We start from the raw sequence: 22,067 nt of genomic DNA, 5'->3' as shown, positions 1-22,067 counted from the left end.
TTTTAGTAAATATGTTTAATACAGCTATAAGACTGTAACAGTTTATAGTACTCTACAATTATAACATGTGATATTTCTTACAAGGTACTTACATTACAAATAACCCCACAGATCTGTTTATTCTTAACGTTCAATTTGATAAAGATCTTTGAATAATAAAATAAACATTAATTTTAATTTAAATAATATATAATTTACATATTTGTTTCTTTTCTTTCTATATTATCCAATTGATATATTAATTTTAAAAAAAAATAATATTCCATATTATGAAATATAAAGAGATATAAATTTAATAATAACAATTTAAAAATATAAATAATACCACTAATTATTAAAATAAATTAAAAGATGCAAATATGTAATGATTAAAGAAAGATTAATATAGAATATGCTTGTTACATTTCATTCAATCATGAATGATTATTTTCATACTTTACCATTTTTCATTTTTAACATTTCTTTTATATTACTTTTGTATTTTATCTATTGATTTTTAGTAAGATATAAACATATAATAACTTTTTAATTACATTTCATTTTTTTTGTCTTCTTGTTCTCTCGTATATTCCATTTAATGAAACATAAAAAAATGATCTTAAAAAAATATAAAAGAACAATGTAATTTTATCATAACATATTATATATGCAAATAATTTAAAAAGAAAATATAAACTCTTTAAATTTCTATTAAAAAGTGATGAATCTTTAAATAACATTGATAGAAATATGTACAAAACTTTAAATAGAGTAAATCAGTGGCTTTTCTTTTTCTATTTTTTTTTCTTTTTTTATCTTGTTATGTGATGTTCTTATTTGTATAATAGGCAGAGTTTACAATAACCATAAGCAATAAGCATTTCCTTATTTTAATGAATTTGACGAGTATTTGAAGGAAATTGCGAGTGCAAATCGACAGATTGTTTATAACGCCACTGTTTTTTTTCTAACTATTAATGTTTAAATTTCAAATTACTAATTTGATACTAATCTTATTATTTATTATCGTATGATATCACTTCATAATATGTACTTCAATGAGTTATCAATATAAGAAGAGTCTTATTAAAATAATATATATAATTATAATAACGAAATTTTTTGTTATTCAAAATATTTCGTTACAAATATCATATTACACGCAGTAACTATTTTTCAAAGTTATAAAGAAATTAATTTGTCAATAAAATAAATTCAGTTGCAATTAATATTTATATTAATCGTACATTTTTTGTAACTCAGAATATGTTCTATACAAGTTTAATGTTCTTTAAAACAGATTGTTGACTAATTAGAATTATACATAATAAAATCAAATTATTATATTATAATCAGAGACAAATTTCCATTCTTTTTATAAAATATTTTGATTTCTATTAAGTTTAAATCATCTGCCTTGCTTTAATAATCTTAGTTTTTCTTAACATCTCTATTATATTGTTATATTTATAACTGTATGTCATATTAGGTTTCAATTGTATAATCACTGCACATATATTTTGGATGTCAAATTTCTTTAGATGTAAATTTCAAGGCATCCATTAGATACTGCATCAAGCATTTTTAGCTATAAGAGCATCGATTAGTCGAAGTTTTGCTTTTGCCTGTTTATACGATTCGTAAACGGTTGTAACTTGCGGGCCACGATCTTCTCTTTGCATTCTACGACCAGTACGAGCTTCAAACTGTGCTTCTAATTCTTTTAAAGCTCGTCGTAAACGTTTTTTCTCTTCTCTAGTTAATTTTTGTTGAACTAATAATTCTTCTCTAAGACAGATAAAATTGTATAATAATATAATTGGTTAATTTGATTATTTTTAAGAAATTGATTTTAATAAATTATATATTAGAAACTCACTGTGGTAATGCATGAAGACTTTCATTGTTACTACGACTTCCTTCGCTACTGCTATGCTGACTATCACTATCAGTTGGTAATTGATCTACCGAATCTATACAATCCAAAATACCTCTATGTGACATATCAGGTTCACTAGCTCTTCTTTCTGTATCAGATGAATTATTAGGTAAATTAGACGATGTAAAATCCATTGCTTCATGTTCCAAAATAGTAGCTAGTTCTGAAATACTATCTTTATTTTTGTTCTGTAAAAGATATATTTAAAAATAATTTATACATCTATATAAAATTTTATCATTATTAAGTTTATAAAATTCAATATCACTTACCACGCCTGCTCTAATAAGTAGTCTTTTTAAAGTTCTATATTTATCATATAAAGGTCGTACAATAGCTCTATCTTCTTTAGAAACTGGTCTTCCAAAAGTATTTTCAATATGAAGCAAAGCTTTTTGAACAGCAGTTTTTTCATCTATTAGTTGTTCATAAGTTAGTTCTTCCATATTTTCGGGTCTGTTATACTTTATTCTTTTTTCATTTAATTTCTTTTCTATTTCTTTTATCATTTCTTCCATTGACATTGCTCTAGACTTTTCTTGACTATTATTGTTGTTTATTGGACTATCATTAGCTATTTTTGTTTTATTATTTTCATTAGCTAATAATGCACTAATCGGATCTTCTTTTAATAACTTATGTTCTTTTCGCAATTTACTTAATTCTGTACATAATCGTTTTATATCTCTGTTACTCATTTTATCAGAATGACTTGGACGATAACCAAAATTTTCTTCAAATTCGTCTTCATATTTCTTTATCTTTTTTTTCAAACCATTTATATATTTAGTCAAGTTTTTTAATCCAAGTTCTGCAATATTTGGAGCACTAGGTTGCATTTCATTTTCAGAATAAAAACGTCTAGGTAATAATAATGAATTTCGTGGAGAAAGCATAGCTTCTACTCTAGCATCAACAGCTTCATCCTATAAATATGCGATTAATATGTAATATTATTATTAAAAATAAATAATAATAAAGACTAATACTCTACTATCGTTTACATTTTCTTGTCGTTGAAAAGTCCAGTTCGTTAAACTGGGATTATTTAAATCTTCATGACTAACTGTTGGCGGACGAGCAGGAGATGGTGATCGACTCGGTCCGCTGCTCAACATTTCCAAAAAACTTTGTGCTGGAGAACCATTACAACTATTAGAATTTGATGATAAGTTATAAATGTTATCAGCTTCTTCTTCGTTTTCCTAATAAAAATATTTTAGTTTTAATTTATAATAAAAATACTATATATACGTTCTTTTTTTTTTTTCTTTTTCATACAATTCAGAACATATGGAAATTTTACCTTACTAGAATTTTCTGTGTCCGCAATCTTATGCACTTTTCTTCTTCGAGGTTGCCTTCGTCCTCTTGGAGTAATACTTCGACTGAAACGTTCGCTACTTCTTAATTTTTCAGCATCACATTCAAATTTTTCTGTTTCTAAAACTGTTTCACAAGGTGAAGAAGTTGGTGGAGTTTTCTTGGATATAGGTGAAACATTTGTCCTTTCATGCAAAGGAAGACTTCCGCATCTCTATAAATAAAATAACTTATGTTCGTGAAAATTTGGAATTATATATTATATATTATAAATATAAATATAAATAAGTATCACCTATATTTAATATTTATTAAAAAAAACTTACCACACCATGACCCATGTCTTGTCCAAGTTGGGATAAAATATGTAAATGTTTTTCGCTATTAAAATCTTCGTGACTGCTCACGCGTCTAATTGTATCTGTGGTTTCAGCAGGACTTTCAAGAACACGCTCCTCACTACTGCTTCTAAAAAAGTTCAATTCAAAAGAAAATAAAAGAATTCATTAAATTTAACTCTTTCGCTACTACAGGCGACTCTATAGTCGCTCTGTACAAGATGCCACTGAGGTATTACGAACGATTATAATCGTTCTGCATAAGATACCGCGTATCGTATGATATGACGAGTTGACGATATGATGATTGAAATTATTGCACATCGAGTATCTTTTTCTGGAAATATAGCATCAATATTTTGTTTTTATCATCAATTTTTTTTTTAATAAACACGTTAAAGCAACGATCTTTCTCGAGCACCGTGCACATTTTTGGTGCAGCAGCTCGTTCAATGGGAATGCCGCGGCGGAAAAGTAGCGAAAGAGTTAATATCTAATTTCTTGAATGAAAAACTATTTTCATTTCACTATACCTTATCAATTTTCGTTCTTGACAACACGATTCGTGACGTTCTTTACGTTTGCGCGGTTTCAGCGCGCAAAGTAATGATGCACCTTCAAAATCTTTTGGTTCGTCCTTTGAATCTTTGCAAATTTTACAATCACTTGCAGGGATTACACCATTCACCACGTTATCACGAATGCTGAAAAATCAGTAAATAGTGGACTTAAAAATTTCTATTAATAATATCATTTTTAATTATTTTTTACAAAAATATTATTATTAATTAATATAACAATTTAAAAATAGAGAATTACGAAAATTCCTAGCACTGACATGAAATTTTTAAACATAATTCTTGCTTTAATAAGGATAAAAAAGAATGATAAAAAGAGAAATTAATATCTAATTTATCAAATATATAAATATATATATAATAGTTCTAATAAATATTTCCATTATAGTTCCAAACAAAAAATAATGTTTTTAATTTTTCAAACTGATTTTTACTTCTTATTATTATTCTTATTATTACTAACTCTTATTCTTGTACGATTTTGTATAATATGGCATTCTTTGTGAATCAATTTGTAATTCAATTTGTAATTCAATTTGTAATAAAATTTGTAAATCAGAATTTAAATTACCAAAAGATTTTATGTAATAATATATAATAATAATATCATAAAATATATTTTAAATGCTAATAATAGCAGCAGAATTAACAGTAACAGAATTATAGTAGTATAATATAGTAGTAATAATATAGTAACAAAAGTAATAATATAGTAGTAAAAAAATTACACAATATAAATACATTTAATAATCTATTGCAATAATATAATATTTGCATACATTTCTTTTTTCAAGAATATATTTTTGAATATGTAAGAATTGAAAATATATATGTATTTACATATATATTAATATATAATAATAATTTAGTTTTTAATATGAACACTGGCATTGAAATATATGATTCTAAAAATATTTTCCTGCAAATATTTATTATAATAAATTTACATATACTTGTCGAATTTTATATTCTTCCTATTTTTTTATTTCTTTCAACTCTCAATTTCTACTATTAAAAACTAAAAACTAGCACAATAATCAGAAATTATGATGAGAATTATTCAACATTTATAAAAGTAATTGAAAATATTATATATATATATAATTCTTTTGAATAAAGAAATACAATATAAGCAATCATATAGTATTGTATTACTCGAATTAATTAATATGAATTATTACTTTTTACAAACAATTATATATAAAGTGTCACCAATTAAATATCACATGCGTTGAATATTACAAATTATCTATAAAATTATAAAATGAGAAATCGAATTAAATTTTGAAGAAAAATGATTTAAAAAAAAAAACAACATATTTATCATAGAAATCAAAAAAATTATAGCGAAAGGATAAAATAATGGTAAATAATTTTCTATATCGATAAGATTCAATGTATTACTGTATCTAGAATACTAACTTAGCTATTTTATTTCTATATAAAGAAATAATAATAAAATATTGTATATTGTAATCATAAAAAAAAAATGAATCATAATCAATCAGTTATTAAAAAATATATCTTAATAAGAAATAGATTACATTATTATAGTTATCATGCTTTCAGGATAAATTCTTTATCATTGTTTATTTAAAGATATTTTCGTGAAGTATACAAAAATAAAATTAAGATTTATAATGTTGTCAAATAATTTTTGTATATTATATTCCATTGTTGAAAAAAGAAAATTAATAAAAAAACAATAGATTAATAAGTTAACAATAAAAGAAAAATATTTTTAAATACCAATATATTTTTTTTAAATTATATCTAATTATTAATTTATAATTGAGATATGTCATATCACAATAAGTTATCGATAAATGAATACGTTAAAACTTCTAATTGCGTAATTAAATTATTATTTAATGAAAAATACATGAAATATTTCTAACTTTGGAAAGAATGTATATTCTTTATGATATATATTTATTATAAAAATAAAGATTAAAAATAAATTATATTTTTGTAAATGTTTTTTTTTAGTAGATTTTATAATAAATATCAAGATTTTATGTATTATGTAATTCATTGTGTTTTTATTTTTAATCTTTTTCTTTAAATCGAATTATCTTTTGCGTTAATATTGTTTTGGATTCAATTTGTTACGCTAAAAGGATCAACTTCTTAACTTGAATATTTTTTCAATGCCTGAAATTTATTAATAATAGTTATTTGTGTTTTTAATAAACTCAAAATACCAAATAGAAAAATCCATTCTTTAATTGCGTGTCATTACAGAAAAGTATGTAATAAACTTACTGTACATATCCCTTTTGTTGTAGCAATTGTTCATGTAATCACGAACACTAACTTTCTTTTCCAATAGCGGACCACCGGCACGAACGCGAGTCTCTCGATGATTCGATGGAACATTTATGGTTGCCTGCTTGTGGAACTAGATGAGAGAGCGTCCTCAGTCGATTTGTACGTAAAGAACACGCACGCTTTTTATTTTAAAATTTCAAAGAACCGTTGCCGTTTATAATGAATAAACCACACTTATTTCCCGCATAACTAACTAAAAAAAAATTTGCTAATTTGAATTGAAAAACGTGTTTAGAAATTTGAACACGATATTAATTTTCAAGAGAGAAGTTAATGAGAATGACAAATTTTTATATTCATGTAGATATATCTTATAGCTTTCGATTTAATAATGTACATTAATTAAGTACAACTTCCAATTAATCTGTACGAATCAGAAATCAGATTGCGACTGCGACGTATGACGATCGACTCTCCTCTATATTCTGTTGCTACAAGCTAACTGATCTTATAGTGTGTAGTTTGCGTGTGACGAGTTTCTGAACCAGTATATAGTGTCTATCAACCATGAACATATAATATATGTGACAGCCTCGAATCGATAATATCGAAACTTCCCGTATTCTCGTGCTCATATTCGATTAATATCGATTATACGTGATTTTATACGATACTCTTGCTAGCCTATTAAATTACATATGATCTTTTTTTTGTCAATTTAATGATTTTTACTTTAAATTACTTTTTTTATTTATTATTTATTTAATTTTTATTTGACAATTTAAATAAAATATTTGCTAAAGTTTAATTCGATTAACTTATGCGAAATTCTCAAGATTTTGCAATTCTTATAACAATAATAATAGCTTGATACTTGATTCTAATGGTAGCTTTAATGATAACCTTCACGTTAATCTAACGCTAGCCTGATAATTCTATTAATTTAATTTCTATAATTATTTTTTCTATTCGATAAAATATCCACATTTATTAAAATAAAATCAAATTAAAATCATTATTATAATGTAAAATTTCATGAAATCACGATCTATGGCAAATATAACTTGAATACCTTAGCATCGCATGTTTGGTATCCTGACTCCTGACGTCAACGAATCGTTATTTTTGGTCGCCAATGTACATTTAGCGCGGAGCTACATCGTAAAATCACCGGTAATAGAATACAGACGTATTTTAACTATGAACATTTGTGACGATTATGCTCGATTTGTAATAGACCTTGAAAGAATTTTAATTATATACATATATGTATATACACACTTTTTGCAAAACCTTCAATTGTCAGAAATTTTCCTCTAATAAAAAAAGCTATTTTTAAATAATTTTGTTAAGTAATGTTTATTAGTCGTTTCAATTACATTTTTTTGTTTATTATTTGTTTATTTAAATATTATATTATATCATTATATAAAATTAATTAAAAAATCGAAGATGAAGTCGTGCTATATATGTGTATGAATGATTCAATTTATATACGATTATCTTAATAAAAAGTATTGCATAAAATAAACTAAATTATAAACATTCGTAGTATTTCATAAACAAATTTTAAATAAATTTTATAATATTTGATAAAATAAATACAAACATAAGAAATTAATGGCAAAAAAAACTTGATCTTATATATCTTTTTATGATGGATTTAAAATATATGGAATAAATATTAAAGATAATTTTTTTGTAATCTGTTTTTATATAACTTAAAACAAAGTAGGCTTTGTAATTTGTCAAGAAACCAGTACAAAAACTATTAATAATCTACCGCTATTATGTAATTCATGTGACTCAATGACTGTTCAAAAAAAAAGTATTTATATCAAATTTTATTAATGTTCGAACATTTTTAATTAACATAAAAATAATATTTGTTCCTATATTTTTTAGTTTGCTAAAAAATTTATTATTAGTTAAATATCAAATCATAAGATTAGATGATTTCTAAAGCTAAATCGAGGAACTGCGCACTTTATTGGTAAAGTTAAAATAATTTCAGCCAAAATATCAAGGTAAAGTTTCTTGCAGTGAAATAATATACAATGTATTAAGACAGCGTTTTTAGAACACATTAAGATCTCTTAATACATATAAAAAAGAATTTATAAATTTTTATAGTAAATTTTATAATAATATAAATTTAATATAAATAATAATAAATTTTAAATCTAAAATGAAAATAATTTCTTCAATTTTCGAATAAATATAAAAATATAAATATATAAATATAAATGTGACTTTTAAATCAACAAAAATAACAAAAATAAACTAAAGAAAATCATTGCTATTGTTTTTATATGATGGATATTGATATTAAAATTATTTCAGTAATAATTTTAATATATTTTATTATGTATTTATTATGTATTATAAAAAAAAACTAATTTTTATATTAATCATTCTTATTTGTTTTTTATTTTTTTTTCTTGTTTTTTATTAAAATTGAAATTAAAATTGTTTAAAATATTTTAATTGTTTAAAATTGGTTAAAATATAAAACTGTTTGTAATATTGTTACATGAACGCATATGTTATATATCTTGAACGTTAATCGAAAAATAAATATGAAACAAGTATCAATTGAGATTTAAAAAATTTTAAGAAAAAAAAAAGATTTGACGATATAAAATAATTTCAAGATCAAGAACTAATGTATATTCTTAATAGAAAACAAATAAATTAAATTAAATAATATATATATAAGTATCTGTTTTAAATTTAAAATATATAATATTAAAGAAATTATTAAGTTATAAAGTCTTTTATACGTGTTTAATATAATATTAAAATAAATTCACAAAGCATTAAAAATTTAAAGCTATTTTATTGCATTTTGTTTTTAAATTACGATCACAATAAATAATAATATCGTAATCGTATCTCTTTTTAAATGGAATCGTAGAAAATCAAATGCATAACTTGCATTTGATGTATAATGATGTTTAATGATGTTTAAACTAAAAGTTTTAATATATATTAATTAATATTGTAATTTAAAGCAAATATAATATAATGGAACGATAATGTTATTAAAAATTATAAACACATTTTATAATTATTTCATAATTACATTTTTTATAATGAAGTATATTTTGAATTTATATTTCTTTTTCTTTTTTTTAATCAGAATTAATTCAAAATATAATTATTATAAATATTGATTTAAATAATTTTTATATCTTTTAATAAAAGAAAAAGAAAAAAATACAAGTTATATTTATAGAACTTACCAGTCCGGAAAAAGTGTAGATGCTTCAGCTAAGATATCACGAAGAAGCGTGGTAGCAGGTGGGACATGAGGTAGAATCACAGGGGCGAATACACCACAAACACCGGCGCTACGTCCATGTTTAGCTTCATATTTGCTTAGATAGAGAGCCAAATAACCAAGCAAACGATAATGGGAAGATGGTAGAGTTGATAGAAGCTCTTTCGTTAAATTAATCCAACAGTCATGATCGTTAGTGTAATTCTCTATAAGTAAATTCAACATGTTTTTTGTCTTAAAAATTGAAATTTTTTTTAAAAAGAAAAAGAAATAATAATAATAAAAATTAATAAGTGCTTACGGGCATGAATGGTCAATAATCTAGCTACAAAGGTTGATGGTACGACAGGTTGTGGCAATTCTTTTAGGTATTGTCGAAGAAGCGTTGCTGCAGTCAAAGGACAAGCTGCTGCTTCTAAATCAGCATCTCCTCTTCTTTCAAAAGTAGCCCTCAATCTTTCTGCCAATCTTGGACTTCCACCGGAAAGACGAAATACGGCAGCACTTTGAAATCCATGAGTTTCGATATAGTTACACAATCGATGTACTACAAAAGGTACACCTGTATCAAGATACGGCTCAATCGAATCGAGCCGAGTACCAAAAATCCTCGAAGATCCTCCGTTACGTCCCAATAATGATACTGCCAGAACGCGTTTCACTTTTGCCAAACGAGATTCATCCTTGGAAATGATTAAATATCATATATCATTATTAATGTTTACAATTTTTATAATATTACAGATTAATTAACATTTGAAAAATATGAAACGTACATAAGAAAAATTACCTTGTCGTGAACTTGTCGAGATTGTGGAGGGCTAGTTGAAGATCCATGATGATGATGATGATGGTGATGATGATGATGATGGTAATAATGATGATGATGATGGTGGTTATTGTGGAGATGGTGATGATCTTGCTGAGGACGTCTCATCCCACTTTGTCTACACCGCGAACCGCCGCCGCCGCCTCCGCCGCCACACTAATCAAATTAATAAAATCCAACCTTCTTTTATTATTGAAATATATATATAATGAATATTAGTAATGAACAAATGAAGTATATTTTAATGTTGTTAAATTATCAGTAGTATAATTTCTAAATCTTTTACTGTCTACTTCAACAATACGTTCCAAAATAAATCTAATAGAAGACGCTACGTTTCTGTCGATAAGAATTCAATACCAATCGAACAATGGGTGCCGCGACACTTAATCTCTCAGTAGCTTGATTGATAAACTTTTTATGCAATACATTTCTTTAATATACATACAGTAGAATGTAACTATCGTTCTAGCCGAGGTCGTGTATCGATTAATATCAATGACGCATTATTCGTCGTTAAACATTTACCGAAGTTAGCCATAGAAATCATTAGAATGGGAAACTCACAATGCACTCCCTCGCGACCTTCCACAGGTTGAAATAAATGGAGTTCAGCCTGGATATTACTTCGAGTTACACTTTCTGATTATTTATTCTTCTTCACAGTCGATTTTCCAGTGAATAAGATATACCTGAGAAAGTATCTTCGAAATTGTTTTACGTGTCTTTCTTGAGTGCAAAAAGATAAATAATGAAAAAGCAAGTATTTTATTTAATAATACTTTCTTTTATATTGATCGCTTCCCTTATATATCACCTTTTTGCTTAATGAATTTGCTTTGAAATAAAAAATTTCGTTCGTTGAAATTATTTTATATGTATGTTTTCTGTTTGAGAATTTTGATTTTCCGATGTTGTCGTTGATATCGGCGTTGACTTTGATGTTAATGTTCGTGATTAACGAACCACGTATCTTTAGTCTTACGCGAATGATTTTTTAAACAAAGAATAAGGAACTATACAAGGATATAAATGGATTAGAAAAATTATAAGGACAGGTGAATACAGAATTTTCGAAGGAGAAAGGGACCAGCGAAGAAAAGTCTTTTGTCGATACACGCACGGAAGTTTCGAGCAATTTTAAAGCGACGTTAATAACCAATACGACGTTAAAAAGAGATCGCTTAATTCGACTAGTTTTGGGTTCATGTCCCTATCACGGCACATCGCATCGAGCCCTTTCTCTAAGGCGAAGGGCACTGCCTATGGCTGTTTTAGGAAATGAGTCGACACCAGCCGTAGCGTAAGCATCGAGGGTCAGAACCAAAGATGAGTTTTAGGTCACCACTTCGCTCCTTGTCCTAGCATGATCCACATGTCTTCTTAAGGTGTTACTGCAACTGCTTTCTGAAATTAATAAAAATAATTTAATCATTTTATTTATTTTTTCGAATTTTTTATATATTTTTTTTTAATATTTAACAAAACAGAGATATGATTAAACAGAGATTAGAAATTTTCTTTAAATTTTGCGACTTAAATTAAATCACAATCGAATTATAAAATTATAAAATTCAATAATTAATAATTTTTGAATTTTTCTCAAATGAAATTATAAAGTTCGGCAATTTGAAAACTCTTAAAATGTTTTAATTTGAATATTAATTATTTTTATTATTAAATATAAATATAATTATTTCTCAAATTCTTTCACTTGAATAAATTGTTTACATAAATATTCATGTAAAAAATTTTAATTCATTGACAAATGAAATTTTTTGATAATTGTAAACGCATAAAAAAATATAATCTTTTATATCTAATTATATAATTATACAAGATAAAAATTTGTTAGTTAATTCGATGTCGTAACTGGACTAACTTATAAAGCATTAATCATACAATCGATATTTCGCATGAATACCATGGAATGTCGTATGAGAATAATAAAAAAAGAAAAAAATTTTATCAAATAAATTCATCATAAAATATTCGTAAGAGAATATATGAAATGTCATAAAAACATTGTTTACTTTCATAGTAGAAGTTACAAAGAAATAGGATCAATAATAATTATAAAATTATAATAAATCTGAATTATATATTCACACATTTATTTTGGAAAAACTTCGATTTTTACATAATTCATCTCTTTTATATTAGCAATATATACACGTGAAATATCAATGTATCAATTATGATTAATGCTTTGTTAAAAATTCTCTATACTAAAAAAAATAAATAATTATTTAAATATTTCACTGTAAATATTTTTAATTAATAAATAGTAATATTGATCTTTTTGAAAAAATTCTTTCTAGATAATCACAAAAAATGGAAAATTATGAAAAAAATGACTTATAGTTAAAATTAGCAATTTCTAAAGGAAAAAAAATAAATCGAATGAATAAAGAGAAAGAATAAAATATACCTCATAAAAACTAGGATAACCATAACGATCAAAGCAAATCATGCACAAACGCCCCACAAAATGTTACTGAGTTTTCACGATCGTGTAGCTCCCCTTTTCTGTCCTATCCCTTGTTCACCTCTTGGCGTCTATATTCGATGATAGCCCCCTTTCACGTCTCTTCTGTTGGCGAACGGAATTCGAGTAGCGTTTCCAGTGTATCACATACCCCCCTAGCAGCAGATATCGCGAGGACGAGGGCGCATGCACTACCTCCAAGAATCAATAGACCGTTCTGGTCACGTGAAGCATCCGCGAAAACAGAGACCTACCTTAGACAAAGACAAAAGTGTACATAGAAAAAAGAAGAGAATAATGAAGGAAGTATACATATGTATACTTACTCACTTAGAAAGAAAGAAAGAAAGAAAAAAAGAAAGAAAGAGAGGAAGAAAGGAGAGAAAAAGCAAAGGATAAACGAAAGAAAAGATAATAAAACGATGTAGATGAAGAAAAATATGAACAAAAATGAGAAACTATGAAAAAATAAATGATATGAGATTGAGAAAATGAAACAGAAATAAAGCAATTCATAAATAATTAATCAATTTAATCATTTTACATAAAGTTCTTAAATAATAAATATTACTTCATATATATAATAATATACATAAGTTTTAATTTCGGAAATTCTTTAATTATCATATATAATAACAATTGTAATTTATTTTATATATTTTCAAATATTCATTCAGTGAAATCCTATAAAAAGAATTATAAATTTCAGAATTTATAAATTCTTTTAGAATTTTATATATTTATTTTCTTATAAATATTTTTTTCCAATGAATATTATTAATTTGATTCTTTATAAAATATTATAAAACAAAAATATATTATTGTATTTGTTCTTAATCGATTTCTTTCTATACTTTATTTTAATAAAATTCTGAAAGAAATAATTTGAAATGATATGAAATTTATTTTAAGTATGTACTTCTTATTTATATATATTTATCTTATACTATTATGTAATATATATATATATAGTATTTTATACTGTATGTATATTTATTATATCTAATTTATATTTATTGTATATCTAAAAATTTTAAATATAATTTTAATTTTATATACATTAAATAAATAATTATTGTTATTAAAATATGTATAAAGTAATATATTTTCAATCAATTTCTACCATATCAACAGAAATAGAAATACGTACAATGACTCTTTTCAGTTATATATATTTATATGTCACTACACATTTATGATTCTTATTTTTATTTTATTTTTATATATTTACAATATTACAATAAAAACGAATAAGTGTAATCTTGTTTTTAATATTGATTATTTTATTTAATATTCAATATATATAATTATCCTTTAAGAATTATTTTATAATAATTGATAAATAAAATAGTTATATTATTCATATGTATGTATATTTATATTTTTAATATTAAATTGGCATCAAAAATTAATGACAAATCAAATATATATGAAATATATGAAATATATGAAAAAAATTAAAAAAAATATATAAATACATGTATATAAAAGCATATATGTACATAATATCTAATAAATAAATATTTCAAATAAATAAAAAAGAACATACCCTTCTATGGTGCACATATTCTTTGTTTCACACATAATAATTTCTGTATTTTTTTTAAATTTGTAACACATCTTATGAATCGCAATAAACTTAAATTTCATTACCAAAAATTAACGTATTATTTGAAATTTTACGAATATGAATAGAAAATATAGAAAATTAACCATTCTCCGATTAATAAAATTTATGTTTACATTATCAAATAAACACATATAAATATATAAATAAGTGAAATATTTGTTCTAACCTTCATAATAAAATAAATTTAAAATAATATATTTAATAATGCAGTTCGAAACGTATAATTGAATTATTTAAGCAGGTATCATGCTCACAGCATTGACAAAACACTATCATACGCCATATTAGTTGCTCTTATATTCAAATTGATTAATTATAGTGATTTATGAGAAAATATATTTGTTTAATATTACATATAAAGTTTTATGCATTAGATCCAAATTAATAAATAAAACAATTATAAAAGAAGTTAATTATAACTAACATTTTATATAAAATAGAAAACATAAGAAATATTTGAATTGATTATTGTATATATTCGATTCCTAAGTTTTGATTTATTATTATTTGCAAATAAGTTTATATTTATATATTATTTATAGAGGAAAAAATATTTTTATATAAATAAAATAGACTAATATTATTAATACAGATACAATATTGGAGAACATTGAAAGAGAACAATCAAGGATTGATTAAAATATATTATTAAAAATTGCTGTAAAATATAATAAAATAATATATTTAAAATAAAATATTGTATTAATTGTAACAATTGTAATTAAATATTATAAAATAATAATATTCATTATGAAAATATTTTATTATATTTGAAACAAAAATGTTATACATTATTGTTATAAAGTAGCAATCAAAAAATTCAAGTATACATTCCATACATATTAAAATAATATATTTATTTTATACAAAAAACATAGGTGAACTTTTATTTATTTTTAAGGTCATTTTTTTCCGCTGTTCCTCTTGCAGATTTTCTATATTCAATGAAGTACTATACACATATAAAAATCATAATTATAAATATGCAAAAAAATTACAAATATAATAAAATATAAATAATATGTATATAAACTTACTTGTGTATTAATGCTCTTGCTCTAAAAGCAGCTAAATGTGCATAATATGTAGGTGCAGGATAACTGACAGATCTTGTACAACGCGCAAACATATGACAAAGATAATATGTAAGTTGTTCTATTTCATTTTCAGGCATTTGATTTTCATTGCATATACATCTATATTTTGTAGGCCTAGCAGTACCCTATAAATATTTTGTAATGCAAATACTTATTTTATTTTATTAATATAATGATTACAACTATTTTTAATTGTAGAATATTAACTTACTTGTATGCTAGTATGAGATACAAGATAAAAATCTATATGAGTTGGATGTGTAATTTCAGTATCAACAATAGTCCCTGCTTGTACATTAAAATTTTTATCATCAGAATTCTTCACATCAGTTGGAAAAAAGCGTACATGATGTCGTTTTTGAACTACAAGAAATGTGATTGGGATTTTTATGTCATTAGATTTCTCTAAGCGCGCAATAGCTCTTTTTATTGCAGATAATTCTTTATGTATTACTTGTTTAAGATGTCCTTCGCTTACTCCATCTCTATATATGCGAAAATAAATACTTATATAATTGAAATTTTAAATCTATATTTCATTTAATATTTGAATTTATATACCGATAAAAAATTAATTTTTGAGGTTTTTGTCTCGTTATTCCAAAAAAGTATTTCAACTGAATAATCATAATTTCTTCCAAATCCTGAATTATTTCTTCTCTCGGTGATTGAAGTCTTATTTCAACATTATATTTAAAAGCATTTGGATCGTGACTTGCTGCTACCTATAATATAATAAAACATTATTAATTATTATATTCATTTATAAAAATTTTATTATTATGAATAATTATATTTATATATGGTTAAAACTAAAAAACTAAAAAAATCTTACAGCTGCAATTGAGGGTGTATTTATTGCATCAGGTGATGGATGAGTCACATCTGCACCAATTATCATACATGGTTTACGTAGGCAATTTGGACTAAAAACATATTTTATATATATAAAATATATAATACATATATATATTAATATATATTACATGTTACAAAAAATATAAACTAATATTACCGACAAGTAGGGGTAATAATATGATTAATACCATTAAGCTTTGAATTAATTTTTAACAAAATATTCCCAATTGTTGAATCATTTAATTTTTTTAAAGTTTGATTTTTTATACATTGAGTTACAATACCTTCATGTATTTGAAGTTCACAAATTTGTTTTACAATACCTTAAAAAAATAAAAAATAAATAAATAAAATATTTTATTAAACATTTTTTTTTTATATATAAATCAATATTTTACTTACTATATGCATTGTCTAAATTTGGAAGTATCACTACTACAAGTAATATCTTTTGTTTTTTTTTATCGTTAAAATATTCGATAATTTTATTAATATTTGTTTCAATAGTTAAATTTGCAAATGGAGTTAGTGCTTCAGCAATTTCCATGTTCAAGAACTTACCTAAGTAAAACATAATAAAAAAGATACTATATTAAAAGAATATTTTAAATGTCATATTAAGAAATTTCTTTCTTTGATACTAACCACCGTTCTGTAGTTTTTCATATAAATTATATAAATCATGATTATATATGCGATTATCCAAGTTTAAAATAGTCCATGATTTCTTTGGTAAAATACAAGGAATAAAAAATTTTTCTGCTTTCCATATTCCCTTTTTTACATTAACTTCCTTTTCTTTATACTGTAATTTTGGAGCTTCTAGAACTCTTGCTGGTATTTTTTCAAATTCTGGATTTACAGAAAAATGAAATTCATCCATTAAAGTTGGCTGCTGATTTAAATTCATGTTAGCAAACTGTAAATAAATTAATAATTTATTAATGATAGAAAATTAATCTTATTTAAGTATTAATTTATTTTATTTAAGTATTTAAATATTAAAAAACTCTTACATTATTCATAATTTTTTCTTTACGTTTTCGTGTATCAGTTGCTGTTTCGCGAATCATCTTAGAAGTTTGAATTTTATTCATGTCTTTTTGTATAACTTGTCCAGCAATTATTGTACATAACTATATAAAAATAAAATTAAAATAAACTTATTAATATTATAACTTTAAGTGTACATATTTTTTTTACTGATATTTACCTCAGCAGGTAAGTAAATTGAGTTTTTTTGAGATCCTACCCAAAGACATGGTAAAGTGGGATATTTTATTGTATATTTTTTAATTTGTAAAAAGTATTGTTCAACCGAATATAAAGTTTGATCTTCCAAACGAAATTTATTTTCTCTTGCAGAATTAACTAATTTATTTACACGATAAGTTCTTTTAGTAGTAGGTTGTCCAGGTAATTCATATTGAATTTTTAATCCCTTTAAGAATTTATTTATATTAAAAAGATTCTGTTCTACAACTTTTGGAGTTAAATCCTGTACATTACATAGTTCTTTCATCAAATCAATAACTGATTGACTTTTAGGAAATCCTTTATGTGCAACTAAAATAAAATAAGATATTAAAATTCAAATAAAAAAAATTCAATGAAAAAATATATAATTTAAAAAATAAAATAGATATTAAATATGAAATAATATTAATGATATAATTATATTAATATATTACCATCTATATTCAAATATGGTTTAGATCCAATTACAACAGATTGAAATACACCAACCCATAAATCTAATCCATTTGATAATGATACAACTCTGCCTGGTTCTGGTTGTTGAAAAAGTGATCTGCCAATCTGAATATCAATATTATTATTTAAAAATTTAAATATATTGAATTCATTATACAATGAACAATATATTATATATAATTAATGTATATAATCATGATTATAATACATATATAAATAAATCAAATTGTTAGTTAATAATAATAAATAATAATAAATAAAATTATTTATGTTAAACTTAGTTATTTGATTATTTTTATGATAAATAATATGAAATAAATTACCACTGTATATTGGTATGCAGGTCCATGACGTAAAATAATTTCTAATGCTTGTATACATTTTTGATTCCTTTCAGAATCCATCAAATCACATTTTAGATTTTTTAACCATGATAAATCAAGAGATGCAACTTTATTTAAGTATATTTTGAAATTTTTTTCTCTTCCTGTATTAACATCAAAAATTTTTATTTCTTCTTCTTTCTATAATATATAAAAACAATTAAAACATTATAAAATAAAAAAATCAATATTTTGAATATAAATATATGTATATGTTTATTCAAAAAAAATAAAATTTAAATAATATAAATTTTAAATATATATCATGATTAAAAAAAATTATAGATATATGACTTACACTTTTATCACCAAAAGGAAGATTTTGTGCACTATATGCATTTTTTTTACCATCAAATGCAGGATATCTTTTTGGACATTGTTTTTTCCTAAATTCTTCAAAAACAGTCCTTAATAAAAATTTTGGTTTATCTGGTGTTATGATTACATCATAATGTATAATATTTGTTTGAAAATTTTGTGCAAAAATGAGTTTAAGCATATTTGTTTCCACAATAATATTTCTACCTGGTTTATTTGTTTGATTAGTTCGTTTTGGCATTTGAGTGACATACATATCATGTATATTTTGTGTGAGTGAATCAATTTTTTTTGAAACAAGAGCAGTTTCCTAAATCAAAAAAAGAAATAAAAAATTCTTAATTATCTATAAAATTTCATTGCTATGAATACCTGCTGTGACTGTTTTGAGTCATGAGATATCTGTGAAACAGATGACTGTTGCTGACTATGTAATTCTTGCTGTTGTGAATCACTTGGTTGTTGCTGTTCTTGATGACTTTCTGACATTACTTGTGAGATACTGAGCTGTTGTCTTTCATCATGTGTTTGTTGTTGTTGCTGATTAGATTTCCATGCTTGTTGCTGAGGACTATTCGACTGTTGCCTTTGACCATGTAGTTGCTGTGGTGAACTATGTTGTTGTTGCTGATTAGATCTCCATGCTTGTTGCTGAGGACTATTCGACTGTTGCCTTTGATCATGTGATTGCTGCGGTGAAGTAAGTTGTTGTTGCTGATTAGATCTCCATGCTTGTTGCTGAGGACTATTTGACTGTTGTCTTTGACCATGTGGTTGCTGCGGTGAAGTAAATTGTTGTTGCTGATTAGATTTCCATGCTTGTTGCTGAGGACTATTTGACTGTTGTCTTTGACCATGTGGTTGCTGCGGTGAAGTAAGTTGTTGTTGCTGATTAGATTTCCATGCTTGTTGCTGAGGACTATTTGACTGTTGCCTTTGACCATGTGGTTGCTGCGGTGAAGTAAGTTGTTGTTGCTGATTAGATTTCCATGCTTGTTGCTGAGGACTATTTGACTGTTGTCTTTGACCATGTGGTTGCTGCGGTGAAGTAAGTTGTTGTTGCTGATTAGATTTCCATGCTTGTTGCTGAGGACTATTTGACTGTTGCCTTTGACCATGTGGTTGCTGCGGTGAAGTAAGTTGTTGTTGCTGATTAGATTTCCATGCTTGTTGCTGAGGACTATTTGACTGTTGCCTTTGATCATGTGATTGCTGCGGTGAAGTAAGTTGTTGTTGCTGATTAGATTTCCATGCTTGTTGCTGAGGACTATTTGACTGTTGCCTTTGACCATGTGATTGCTGCGGTGAAGTAAGTTGATGTTGCTGATTAGATTTCCATGCTTGTTGCTGAGGACTATTTGACTGTTGCCTTTGACCATGTGGTTGCTGCGGTGAAGTAAGTTGTTGTTGCTGATTAGATTTCCATGCTTGTTGCTGAGGACTATTTGACTGTTGCCTTTGACCATGTGGTTGCTGCGGTGAAGTAAGTTGTTGTTGCTGATTAGATTTCCATGCTTGTTGCTGAGGACTATTTGACTGTTGCCTTTGACCATGTGGTTGCTGTGGTGAAGTAAGTTGTTGTTGCTGATTAGATTTCCATGCTTGTTGCTGAGGACTATTCGATTGTTGCCTTTGACCATGTGGTTGTTGCGGTGAAGTAAGTTGTTGTTGCTGATTAGATCTCCATGCTTGTTGCTGAGGACTATTTGACTGTTGCCTTTGACCATGTGGTTGCTGCGGTGAAATATGTTGATATTGTTGTTGACCAGATGTCTGTGCTTGTTGCTGTTGCGAATCACTTAATTGTTGCTGTTGTTGTTGATTATGTTTCCATACTGTTTGCTGAGGACTATCTGACTGTTGTTTTGGACATGCATGTTTTTGTGAAATATCCGATTGCTGGTGCTGACTATGTACTTGTTGTGAAACTTGTGAACCACTTGGATTTTGTTGTTGATCTTGTGAGCTACTTTGTTGCTGTGAAATAGATGAGTGTGGATGATCTTGCACATTTTGTTTTTTCTTTCCTATATAAAATATAAATTTATAATATATATGAAAAAATTATAAAAATTTTTTCTAGATATATATTTAAGATATATTATTGCTTATTATAATAATAGTAGTATAATAATAGTACCTTTCCGTCCCATTTTAATATGCTTTATTTGTTTGCAGCAAAAATCGTTAAGTTTTTTTTTATGTCAATATTCGAATATCATACAATATCCTTTAAAGTATTAATTGTTAATTTCTATTATATAAGTTTTGATCGAACTTTTAAGAAACTTAAGAGACTTCAAACTTTATATTTGTTTTTACGTCTTAAATCTTTTTATATAGTATATAGTATCACTATCATTAATTATTTTTTTGTTTAAAATTAGGGGAATTACACTTTTAATTGCCATATGTTATATAGACTTACCAATTTCTATTGATTTTAAAGTCTACCAACTATCAACTAAATCATATAATTAAATATAATATTACATTAAAAAAAAAAATAAAATATATTTTTTCAATTATAATATATTTAAAAAAATATATATTTATGTTAAATTTTCTTTAAAAATTTCATACATTAATATTATATTTAAATATGAATATGCAATTCATTTAACGTTAAAAATTTTGTTAAGTTGTTACATATATTTATCAATTAATAAAATTCCCTAGAAAGTTAAATTTAAGTAATTAAATATGAAAAATTTTACGAATATTTTTTTACATTTTAAATTTTACAAAAATTCTTTGAAATATATCGATAAATTTAAATGTTTATTTATATTTATGATTATGATTTTGAAAAATTAGAATTTCTAATTTTATTTCTATATTTGTATATTTATAAAATAATTTTTACTTTTTATTTACTTTTTTCATTTTTAAATTGTTAATAATTGTTCAATCTCAATTTTATTATTATTTTGTTCTAGCAATATTATTTCATTATTATAAAATATTAATTAAAATATTACGAAAAATAATTACAAAAATTTATATATTGAATATAAAATGACATTTAATCTATTATCTA

The 22,067-nt window shown here is 24.6% G+C and overlaps 1 protein-coding gene and 2 long non-coding RNA genes across 5 annotated transcripts; 1 reads left to right on the top strand and 2 right to left on the bottom strand.

Moving 5' to 3' along the window:
• On the bottom strand, window positions 1-10,648 carry LOC100872247 (protein FAM13A). 2 transcript variants are annotated; one of them, XR_001111875.3, is made up of 10 exons: window positions 10,502-10,648; window positions 10,013-10,394; window positions 9,674-9,917; window positions 4,113-4,283; window positions 3,568-3,709; window positions 3,225-3,455; window positions 2,923-3,123; window positions 2,191-2,844; window positions 1,859-2,106; window positions 1-1,767 (listed from the first exon to the last, which is right to left on the bottom strand). It is a non-coding gene; the product is annotated as a protein FAM13A (long non-coding RNA). The 2 variants fall into 2 exon arrangements; XR_015294885.1 differs by having other exon boundaries at window positions 1-1,762.
• Window positions 9,667-10,874, top strand: LOC147656194 (uncharacterized). The gene is made up of 2 exons (XR_015294891.1): window positions 9,667-9,903; window positions 10,080-10,874. It is a non-coding gene; the product is annotated as an uncharacterized LOC147656194 (long non-coding RNA).
• Window positions 10,875-15,402: 4,528 nt separating this feature from the next.
• Window positions 15,403-21,900, bottom strand: AGO2 (Argonaute 2). Of its 2 annotated transcripts, XR_015294884.1 has the most exons (16): window positions 21,168-21,900; window positions 19,400-21,054; window positions 19,008-19,337; window positions 18,650-18,850; window positions 18,305-18,431; window positions 17,827-18,179; window positions 17,630-17,749; window positions 17,259-17,532; window positions 17,016-17,174; window positions 16,771-16,936; window positions 16,591-16,681; window positions 16,317-16,480; window positions 16,210-16,240; window positions 15,967-16,118; window positions 15,696-15,880; window positions 15,403-15,610 (listed from the first exon to the last, which is right to left on the bottom strand). XR_015294884.1 is itself a non-coding variant. In XM_086916419.1 (15 exons), exons 1-15 carry the CDS (start codon window positions 21,178-21,180, stop codon window positions 15,520-15,522), a joined length of 4,203 nt encoding a protein of 1,400 aa, XP_086772545.1. In that variant the 5' UTR covers window positions 21,181-21,900; the 3' UTR covers window positions 15,403-15,519. The 2 variants fall into 2 exon arrangements, 1 of the variants encoding a protein (XP_086772545.1); XM_086916419.1 differs by having other exon boundaries at window positions 15,967-16,240.
• Between the last annotated feature and the right edge of the window lie 167 nt (window positions 21,901-22,067).

Source organism: Apis florea, unplaced genomic scaffold (assembly GCF_048593485.1).
Source record: "Apis florea isolate Af1SG1 unplaced genomic scaffold, ASM4859348v1 contig_3802_pilon, whole genome shotgun sequence".
Lineage (NCBI taxonomy): Eukaryota > Metazoa > Arthropoda > Insecta > Hymenoptera > Apidae > Apis > Apis florea.
This window is presented reverse-complemented; position numbering and strand designations above follow the sequence as displayed.